The sequence below is a fragment of the Carya illinoinensis genome, chromosome 16 (assembly GCF_018687715.1).
Source record: "Carya illinoinensis cultivar Pawnee chromosome 16, C.illinoinensisPawnee_v1, whole genome shotgun sequence".
NCBI classification, from domain to species: Eukaryota; Viridiplantae; Streptophyta; class Magnoliopsida; order Fagales; family Juglandaceae; genus Carya; species Carya illinoinensis.
In genome coordinates, this window is record NC_056767.1 from 1,155,395 (window position 1) to 1,166,374 (window position 10,980).

Consider the following 10,980-nt stretch of genomic DNA (forward strand, 5'->3'; position numbering starts at 1 on the left):
TATTGCACAGATTCAAATATTATCAAGGAAAATACTCTTTTGTTAGTATCATTAAGAGAAATGATATTTACAATCGTGAATGTGTAAATGTTATGTAATTATTTTTAAAAAAATAAATAAATATAAATTAATTAAATTTTTTAATAATAAAATTTATTTGTTTCCAAATGACTGTACGATACTTATTAGTAGAGAAAAAGTTATAACTGATTCAAGGAATGAAAAATGGAAAAGTTGAGAGGTATCTCAAACTATCCAACCATTCAAGCTTCATGCTAAGATTCCTGTTTCTCTTTGCCTTTTCAGTTTTTTCAATTATTTATTATTCTTTTATCCAACAAAATCATATAATAAAAAGATAAAGATAAAGAAGATAAAAACAAAAGTTAAGGCTGGTTTTATCTCCCAATGTTGGGCGACCAAAAATACTCACATTTCCTATATTGCCCCCAACAGAATACCAGTTGTTGACCTTCTACCAACCAATCCAATCTTGCCACGTCATAAAAGACTGCCGGTCTTGCTGACATGGCAGGTTTCCGAAAAAAATTAAACAAGGGTTTTCATTCTATAAAAGCTGCGAAAAATTTATCTATTTAAAATTTATATAAACGATTTCTTTTATAGATAAAAAATTTTCAATATAATTTCTGTATAAAAATATTAGTAATTAAACTTTTTAAAATAATAATAGATCTGGTGACAAAAAATTAGTTTATATACTATTTTGTATTTTAAAAAAATATTAAATTAAAGTGTATAAATTCTGTATATTTTATTTAAAAAAGTGGAAGCTGTAAGATTTATAATTAAAAATTAAAATTTTAAAATAAATCTTATATTTATTATTTTTTAAAAAAAAATTGTTCGAAATTCACACATCTGAAGGTTGTAAATATTAATTTTATTCTTGTGTATAACACAAGTCTAGTTAAAAATGAGGGGTATATTAGACATTGCATTTCATCATTTATGGTGACATGAAGAAAAGTTCTTCAATTGGATTGCATTTAACCCTATAATATGTATACGGTGTATAAGGTTTCCTCTAGGTAGAACGTTCCTCTCTCTCTTTCTCTCTCTAGAAAATAAGAAAGACGCTTACGGAAAATTCCAAACTTTCAAACCGCCATCTTAGATTTCAATCCCCACCCTGTGTCTCTCTGATTAAATAGGGAACCCTCGACGAGGAGGGTCACAGTCTGACTCTGAGCAGCCCCAATATCGTAACGCAGGAATCACCGGCAAATCGAGTGTGGTTTCACTGTGATCTGGGTGAGAGTGGGTCTAAATGCGAGTGAGATGAACTGTCACAAGTTCCAAGTCTTCGACGCCGCTCCTGCTTAAGTGTGGTAACTAAAAGCGTGCGATTCTCTCATGGCAAAGCGCGTGTACGAAACCTGGAAAGGAAGTAATGTAAGGCACTCGTTGCTATTTTGTCTAATTTTTCTCGTCTGAATTTGAAACTCGTGCTTTAAAAAAATATCTGGTTGCGGTTTAGAATTGTTGGGCTTGTGTGAAAATTAGTGGGTCTGGGTTCGTATTGATTCGGTGATTGGTGAATATGCGTAACTAGGTCTGTTTATTTTGGATACATACATGTGCGGATTTTGGTTATTAAGTCTCTTGGACTTAATTACCTGTTTGTTTGCTCGGAAAATCGAGTTTTCAGTGCACTTATTTGTTTATTAAAATTATGTGTTTCTTTTTCGTTTGTGGATTCGCGAACCAGTGAAATCGATGTGTTATGCCAGTTGAGTGGATTGGGTGGTTGGTAATGGAGAATTTAGGATTATAATAAGAACTCCTTTTTGAGATTTTTCTGCTACTTTCTACACCCCCTGAGCAACTAGTGGAGGTGATAGGGTTGGTTTGGAGGAAGAGCTTGGTGGGCAATTAAAGCGATAAAAGATACTTTTTTTTCGACTGAATTTCTGTGGTCAGTTTTGCTTAGAGTTCGATTTGGGATCAAGTTGTGTTCTCTGGTCAAAGTACCCATTTTTCATTTATTCTTTGCTTGGTGAAGAAAATGGAAGAGTAGAATTAAACCATATTTTTAAGTATTTTCTTATCTCACCTTAAGTGAAATAATTGTGTTATGCTCAATTTCAAGTAGTTTGTTACCTAGAGTTGCCTGCGATTGAGACGTGAAATTCATTTCTCTTTTTTCTATTTGCTACATCTCTCATCAAGGCAAGTGGATGCTTATTTTTAGTTTTACAGAGGCATCCAGCGAGCAAACCTGATAGTTAAGTAATGGTTGTTCATTCATATATATATCGCCGGTGCTAAATATGCTAGAGAAGATTCTATTTCTGCACCAGTGTATATACTTACCTTCACTTTAAAATGGTAAATTTTATTAGATTTGAGGTGCTTATGATTGTTTAGATATTTTTCAGGTAGTTTATGTTAGCAGTACTTTTGAAGTCGGGACAAACTCTACCAATGCCAATGGTTTGGCATTTGCGACAAACTTTTTTTCTTGTTTTGATCTTCTTTAATAACACGTATTACATTTTAATATCTAGTCATGCTATATACTACATCTCCATCCCACTCCCATCTCACCCCACCATATTGATTTGATGCTGCCATGACCCTTGGATCAGCTTTTATTTTTACAGTAAAAAAATTGAAGGTTGATAGTCCATGCCACATGAGCATAGCATGATGAGAGTGAGATGTGAGTATAGTATATAGCATTATCCATAAATATTATATATTCAAGTGAGGAAGCAGCAGTTAAGGCTATTGGGTTTCTGTTATCCATGCTTACATTATGGCTACCCCATTGTAATCTTTTTTTTTTTTTTTTATAAGTACCCCATTGTAGAATCTATTCATGTTTACTTTGTTTTGTTTTATTTCCCTTTTTGCCTAAGGTAAATATTCTCCTTTGAGAGATGTCTTTAATTAGTGAGAAATAATGTAAGTTATGCAATCTGATGAAGTATGTCATGTAAGAAAAAGCAGCTACATGTTATGGATTGTGCTTCCAAGTATAGGATGGGATGGTAGGCATAAGCATTACGCTAGGTGAACCAACAAACTTAGCATTTGGGCCTGCTTTTGAGTACAAAAGAATGTGTACATATTATCTGTTAATTCTTTCCATGGTGGTTCCTCTCTAGCATCGGCTGTAATACTATCAATTCAAGTTCTTGCATGTTAGCTGTATGGGAGTAGAGCACACATGTGATTGCGTGTATATACATGTTGATTTCATGTCAATTTTAATTTTAATTTCCCTCCCATGGCTCAACTCAAACTTGAATAATTGAATTACACTCAATTATAACACAACCTATCAAACTTATAAAAAAAAAAAAACACAACCTATCAAATATATGGATTGTGTCGTGTGATCCACATAACCCTTTTAGTAAATTGATCTTGTTGGATTGACTCAAACATGATCTGTGTTGATGTAGATGTCTAATATAAATGGGTTGAATTGATCCAAATGGATCTGGCCTTATTAACATCATTTAGTATATCATACATGGTGCTTCGTTTCAATCATTCTAGTTGTCTTTCTTTCGTCAGTCTCTGTATGCATTCTGTTGCATTTGTTTCAAAATATATGCTTCTTTATAAATATATTATGCTTTCAGTCTATTTTGTATTCAGCTTTTTCTCATCCACCTTTTGCAGAAGTTTATCCTTGGTGGGAGGTTGATATTTGGACCAGATGCTAGATCACTGCTTGTTACGTTATTGCTCCTTATCGTCCCACTTGTCATATTTTGTGTATTTGTTGCAAGGCATCTTCGGCATGAATTTTCACCACATAATGTGGGATATACGATTCTGGTGGTAGCAGTTGTTTTTATCATCTACGTAAGCCTGCTTATTCAGTTATTCTCATTATTCTTGTTTGTGAAATATCTATTGGAAGAGTTCTGATAGTAATTACCTGACAATTGCTTCCTAGGGTTTGACTTCATCTTAATACCTTAGTTGATGTTGGTAGGTCTTGGTGCTTCTTTTTCTCACTTCAGCCCGCGACCCGGGTATCATTCCACGTAATTCACATCCACCAGAGGACGAGTTTCGTTATGACTCTTCAGTGTCAACCGATGTTGGGGGAAGACAAACACCAAGCCTTCAGTTCCCGCGAACAAAAGAAGTAATGGTCAATGGCCTTCCTGTGAGGGTGAAGTATTGTGATACTTGTATGCTATACCGACCTCCTCGTTGTTCCCATTGCTCCATTTGCAATAACTGCGTCGAGCGTTTTGATCACCATTGCCCTTGGGTTGGCCAATGCATTGGTCTGGTATGTTGTTTGATATCAAAATCAAATCTATTGTGCTCATGAGATTTATCTGTGTCGTTATTGTTGTCATTAATGTCGTGTTACTTGCCTCTGTCTGTGCAGCGCAATTATCGTTTCTTCTTTATGTTTGTTTCTTCAGCAACTCTTCTTTGCATCTACGTGTTTGCCATGTCAGCTCTGTACATCAAGGTTCTGATGGATCGTGATAATGTGGGCACAGTTTGGAAAGCAATGAAAGAATCACCTGCATCTGTGATACTAATGGCCTATTGTTTCATTTGTCTGTGGTTTGTTGGTGGACTTACTGGCTTCCATTCATACCTTATAGGCACAAACCAGGTCAGTTACCTCTTATCTTTTTGTGATTCTAGTCTTATCAAAATCCTTTTGTGCTTCTAGTATGATTTGTTGTGAGCGATTTGAGGTCTGTATTAGGATTGGCTTATTATGTGAATGAGATAGGCACTGTTAGGTTTTCTAAATGGGCGGGGATATAATGGGAAAAAAAGGAGCAGAAAAGAGAGGAAACATTGTACCCATCTAAAGTATGTGGCTTTTTTTAATCCTTTACTTTTTGTTATTTATTTATCTTTTTGGTGGGAAAAGAACCCCTAGGGGTTGGTAAAGACCTTGGGTTTGGGGGTATGCTCCCTCCAGGTCTAAGTTTCAAATCCTCTTGGGTGCAAACATTCTCTAGGGGCCATCGGACTGGAAGATTTTTTCTTTAAATTACCCGATGTGCACTTGCGGGAAATTCCTTACCGAGGGCCTGTGTACCCCTAGGATTAGTCGGGACGTTATTCTTGGACACCTGGTGCCAATTAAAAAAAATAAAAGAAAAAAAAAAAGATTTTAGCCAAGTAATGGGAATGAAATATTGCTAGGGTACTTGAAACAATGTACGTTTTACCAGCTAGATTTAATATTAGTTGGTGTTTTTCAGACCACCTATGAAAATTTCCGGTACAGAGCTGACAACAGGATCAATGTCTATGATCGGGGTTGTTTGAATAATTTTCTCGAGGTATTTTGCACATCAGTGAAGCCCTCAAGGAACAACTTCCGGGCTTTTGTTCAAGAGGAGGTACAAAGGCCTCCCCAGTCACCTGCACCTCGGGAAGGAGTAACAGCAGATGATTTAGGCGTGGATCCACGTACAAAAGTAGAAGATGATCTTGAGATTGGCGAAGACTTATTGAAGATCTCCCAGCGTCGTAATATTGATGAACTTGATGAGGACATTCGCAGCAGAGGGAGCAGTGTACCTCCCCATAATACATCAGATCCTGATTCCGTTTTTGGCTCAGATCATCGAGCTCCTACCATCCGCTCTGATGCTCGTCACTCAAGTTGGGGAAGAAGAAGTGGGAGCTGGGAAATAGCGCAAGAGGTCTTCACAAACTCCAATGTCACTGAAAGCAGAAGCCATGCCACTCCAAAGGAAGCACGCCAGTGATAGGGTAATTGTTTATTTGATTGATGTTAGCATGATAGCCACGGGTGATTTGTGATTACTTTGATGTTCTTTTCCTTGTTTGGGAGGAAGCTGAGATTGATGAGAAATTTACAATTTTGCTAAGGGGACTCCAATTTACTCACCTTTCAGGTATAAACCTTCGATCTTATTTTCTTTTATCTGGGAATGCTAGCTTTACTATTTTAAGAAAGCATAGAAATGTGTGTAATAGTTTGAGAGATGAGGAGATAGTGTCTTTTGCCACTTTCCCTTTATTCTTTTGTTATATATGGATATTATGTACTGTTTTCTTTTTTCTTTTCTTTGGTGATCAAATCCCTAGTGCTTGGCTTTTATATTCTTCTTAATTTGCAAGTTGCAAATAATCCCATCGCTTTAAAGCAATTCCCCCATATCAAGCCGTTCTTACGCTTATAATGAAGATTTATTGAGCGCTACATTCTTGAAGATGCATATTAAAGAAATGAGTAATGATTTGTACAAGTCTTAAATATACAAGTCTTGTATGGTGCCTTTGTAAAACTACGGATTGCATCATGAAAAAATATAAAAAAAAATAGTTACTTTTTCTTAATGGGATTTTTTTTATAAAGGGTCTACACTACACAAGACTTGCACAATTTAAGACTTATATGCTTCACATATAAAGTAAAGGGTCGAAGTTGGTCTATGACATAGATTAAAGATTAAAATCATGTTTAGGCTAAAAGATAAAGAGTAATGCTACTTAGCATCTCAATTTTCATCATTCTTTTATCATCTCATATTTTAATTGCGAGAATCTATAATCTAATTTTACATCATTTGATGATGAGGATGATGAATAAATTGTTTTCAAATATTACCTAATTCTCATTTAGGGCTTAATTAATATTTAAGCTCCAATGATTTTGCCATTTTGGGTTAAAAAGAGGATAAATATCTTGGATTATTAGCATTAATAAATAAGAGATGCACATAATCTAATCTTAGTAAAATTTCCCAACATGGCAGTTCTAGAAATCTCAATTGTTCCAAAATATGTACACTAAAACTAATTGTAATTCCTTTAGATAAACTTTTGACTCTCAATTTGATTAGATAAATTCTTGACAGCTCGTATTTGATTTAATTTAGAAGGTTTCATTTTCTATATTTAAGAATATTCAGATTGATATGTTATATATATATAGCCAAAATACGATCCTCTAAATTTAGTAAATAGTTTTTATTTGACAATTTGTCAACAATTTCGAAAAACTAATTAAGAATTTATTTTAAAGAAATTAAGACCTATTAAATGTGGAAAATGCTGATAAAATAGGAATTAATGTCTAGTACTTATAATTTTGATTCAAAGAATCATTCTCTGTGGAAATCTCTTAAAAATTAAAATAACTGATATTCTATATATACAGCATTAAATAATCTTAATTTGAAGGCTGAATTTATGTCATCGACAAAAAAACAAAACAAAAACTAGGAAAGAATTTTATCCTAAATTGGTAATTAATTGTCCATATTTGCTATGAAAATCACCCACATAAGGTCTGTTCAAAACCTTCCTAATATATCTAAACAGAATTTCCAGAATTAAATCTTTTTCTGGCTATAAAACGGCCCTCCCTCCTTACTCCCTAAAACCATCATGAACTCAGTGATAAAATCTCTCCATTACAAAATATGAATATGGTCTCCCAAGTTCATGCAGTAGTATTACTGTTATCTCTTTCCATCATCGTGTTTTCTCAATCTTTTTTACCAGCAAATGCAGCAAAGAACTTAGTTCCAGACGTCTGCAGGGAAACAATAAGCTATGACCGCTGCATGCATGCCTTACAGTCTGATCCACGAGCCAAAACAGCATCCAACTTCATGGATCTTGCGAAAATTGCATTGAAATTGGGTCTGAACAATGCAATAAATAGCAAAGCTTATATTGATGGTTTGCTCGAGAAAAACCATGCTGCACCCATTAAGAAGTGCTCCTTTTGGTACGAAGCAGCGGTGGCATCGTTCCGAAGTGCGCTAGCTGAGTTAGAGGAGGATGCTATGACCGCGAATTACGACGTGAAAATCGCCGGCGACGATGCCGCTAGCTGTGAAAACGAGTTGGCTTCCGGTGGGGTTAAAGTTCCGTCAATTTCGACAAGAAACAGCGACGTAGCGTTATACAGTAATATTGGGGATGTGATCACAAATAAGCTTTGAGTTTTTTTTTTTTTTTTGGAATAAGATCAGAAATTAGTGTCATTTTCTTGGGAAAATTTCCTTTAAAAAAAAAAAAAACTTCACATCCAAGAGCTAGAGATTTTAATCTTTTATCTTCATTATTGATTGTTGGTGTTAGAAATACTAGATCATAGAATACAGCGAAAGCGATATTACCTCATCGAAAATATCTTGGATTTAGTATGGTTGTTCTACGGATTCTCCGGTGTCGTTGATCGTTCGTTCAAAATCTTCATGCATCAATGGTGGAGTGTGCGACGTGGTAATACCAGAACAACACTCACGAATTCTATAGCCTAAATACCAGGATTAGATAGAACCATTTGAGAGAGAGAGAGATTGTTTGTGATTTCTATACATACACCGCCCAAATGGGGGAGGGGTTATGTAGCTCCTCTAAGTGTAAACCCTGGTTGACTATTAAAGGGCCAGCTATCAAGACTTATGAAGTGATTTAGGAGCCATTTCACATCTCCAAGAGAATGTGAAATAGTGTCGTGCCCACTATAGGTGTCTCTTTCTTACATCTCTAACTCGCACATAGTGAACAAGATCCAAAGTCTGCATCTCTTAATATGTTTTTAATTTTGTTCATACTAACAAATAGGCCATGTTACCATCGAACACAATTGTAAAAGAAAAATAAGAGTACTATATCAAATCTCTCTATGTCAAAGTAGCAAACACTAAAACATCACAAATAAGCTTTGAGTTTTTTTTTTTTTTCCCCTTCTTGGAATAAGATCAGAAATTAGTGTCATTTTCTTAGGAAAATTTCCCTTTTTTATAAACTTCACATCACAGAGCTAGCGATTTAATCTCCTATCTTCATTATTGATTGTTGGTTTTGCACAAGGAATATTGAAATTCTTGGAGGAATGATTTGTATTCTTCTCAGATACTGAAGATTAATAGTAAATTTCTAAAATAATTTGGCATAAAAAACGACCCAAAAAGGAAAAATCTTGTATGATTATGCTTCTATATAAGTTCTTTTTGGGTCATGCATGCTATATATTACACGTGATTGTACAGTGTACATTCTTCTTTTGGCCAAACCTTCAGAATTCTCCTTCATTAATCTTCCAAAAATGGGTCAAAATGTTTCCTTGCAGTGCTGCAAATACTATAAAAGAATGAAAGAACATGAGAGCCCTAGCAACAGACATCATAGCAAAGACATTAATGGCGTATCTTGTCACCGTCCGTCCATTCTAGATCCTTCTCCTAGCAACAGACAACAGGCTTGATATTGCTTTCCCGGAAAATCATCTACGGGCCAGTACAAATTTTGTGCTCAACTTGTTACGAGTGAAATAAAATAAATAATTTTTAATTATTTATTAATAATGAAAAAAATAGATAAAGAGTAAGGCAGTATGACGCTACTCCTACTGCTAAGAGGCTTTTAAATATTTTCAAAAAAATAAAAAAAATTCAAAATATTATTAAAAACAGTTAAATAATTATTAAGTAAAAAAAAATAATAATAAAAAATAAAAAAATCTCAGTGATAACTTCCGACGAAAACCACTTACGGAAAGAATAGCATTTTCGGCAGGAATGAGAAACCAGAATTCCGGCTCTGCTGCATGCAACTCATGACAATAATCGGTTCCCACCATTAAAACTGTTTACCAACATTTGCACGTTCCAAAACCCTACGTACATGAGGTATTGAGTCTTGGCTATTAAAAAAATATTTTAGATATAAAATGATCTCACAAAAATAAATTTATAAAATGACGTACGTGACTTGATGTGATATGTCAGAGTATAATATATTATATAAAACTTATATCCTTTTGTAGATTTATTTTTATAGTATTTCTTTGTACTTGTAGCACTTCTCAATTCTCCTACCAAAATTAAATATACAGAGAATTGGAAAAACAAAAATAAGAAGAAAAAGAGGAAAATCGATCTATATATCAAATTATTTGCAACACATTGATCTGTCGAGTTCTTCAACTAAGAAACAAATTAAATTAATTTCCATCTATGTAAGATTGATCTTGTACACACAAATCATGTATGATTATCGAGTTAGAAAGAAAAATACTTAATTCTTCAGCAAATGAGTCATTTCCTTTCAAATATTGGGTTTAGGATATTTTTCATTGTAATCTGTTTAATACGATCGACATTCTAATAATTAATGTGTTATCTTAGTACATACGAAGGTTAGCTTTCGAGTCTGATCAAATACAAAAACAAAATGAAGATATTGCATTTTTGTTTGAGAAGATAAAAGAAGGAAGATGTCCATAAAATGTAAATTAGAATTGTATTGTAAGGATATATTTTTAGAAAACCTGATTATAATATCATTTCATTTACCAATATTTTGTACTTTACAGGCTAACCAAGTGTATTAATTAATTTTTATAAAAAAAAAGTATATAATTATTACTGCTTTTCTCCCACGTAGGTATTTAATTTCGAGTTCTTCTACTTATTATCCCTACACCACACATCTGTTAAGGAAACAAAAAAAAAAAAAATAGCAGGTGTGTGATGTAGGGATAGAATTTTTCTTTAATTTTTCCATGAAAATAGCTATATTCAATGGAATTATTTGGCATTGAGTGCTTAATTTCATTTGGTTTGTCTTCCAAAAATGGTCGATCTCCTTGTACAAACCTTTCATTTTCTGCAAACCATACAAGAATCGCTAACCCCAAAGACTATGGTGGGTCGGGCCCAAAACCTTTAATCTAAATAGTATCATATATGGTTAATTTCATTTGAATATGTCAATATTTGTGCCTGTGTGCGCGCAATGTGTGTTTCTTTAACTATAGATACCATGCAGTGGATTTTCCAAGAAAGATTAATGGTCATTGCAATGTTAATTTCAAACCAGCTAATTAATTAATGAGTGATGCTATACGTATATATAATTTTATGCACAATATTATACATATTGAGTGCAACCTCATTTTATTAGTATTCTTTTTAATTTAAATTTTGAAATTTTGGATTTAATTTTTTTACTATTTTCAATAGT

The 10,980-nt window shown here is 33.8% G+C and overlaps 2 protein-coding genes across 2 annotated transcripts; both read left to right on the plus strand.

The window, feature by feature from the left end:
* Positions 1-1,034: 1,034 nt before the first annotated feature.
* Positions 1,035-6,106, plus strand: LOC122299528 (protein S-acyltransferase 8-like). Its single transcript, XM_043109888.1, has 5 exons — positions 1,035-1,416; positions 3,658-3,843; positions 3,977-4,282; positions 4,385-4,621; positions 5,226-6,106. Exons 1-5 carry the CDS (start codon positions 1,378-1,380, stop codon positions 5,736-5,738), a joined length of 1,281 nt encoding a protein of 426 aa, XP_042965822.1. The 5' UTR covers positions 1,035-1,377; the 3' UTR covers positions 5,739-6,106.
* A 927-nt stretch (positions 6,107-7,033) lies between these two features.
* LOC122298377 (putative invertase inhibitor) lies at positions 7,034-8,032 on the plus strand. The gene has a single exon (XM_043108098.1). The coding sequence runs from the start codon at positions 7,422-7,424 to the stop codon at positions 7,947-7,949; it is 528 nt and encodes a 175-aa protein (XP_042964032.1). The 5' UTR covers positions 7,034-7,421; the 3' UTR covers positions 7,950-8,032.
* Positions 8,033-10,980: the final 2,948 nt, after the last annotated feature.

Bases quoted from the DNA above. Each gene is read 5' to 3' on its own strand.
- LOC122299528 (XM_043109888.1), top strand. From the start codon at position 1,378: ATGGCAAAGCGCGTGTACGAAACCTGGAAAGGAAGTAAT. The intron at 3,844-3,976 runs GTAAGCCTGCTT...TGATGTTGGTAG, and splicing joins CAGTTGTTTTTATCATCTAC to GTCTTGGTGCTTCTTTTTCT. The intron at 4,283-4,384 runs GTATGTTGTTTG...CTGTCTGTGCAG, and splicing joins TTGGCCAATGCATTGGTCTG to CGCAATTATCGTTTCTTCTT.
- LOC122298377 (XM_043108098.1), top strand. From the start codon at position 7,422: ATGAATATGGTCTCCCAAGTTCATGCAGTAGTATTACTGTTATCTCTT.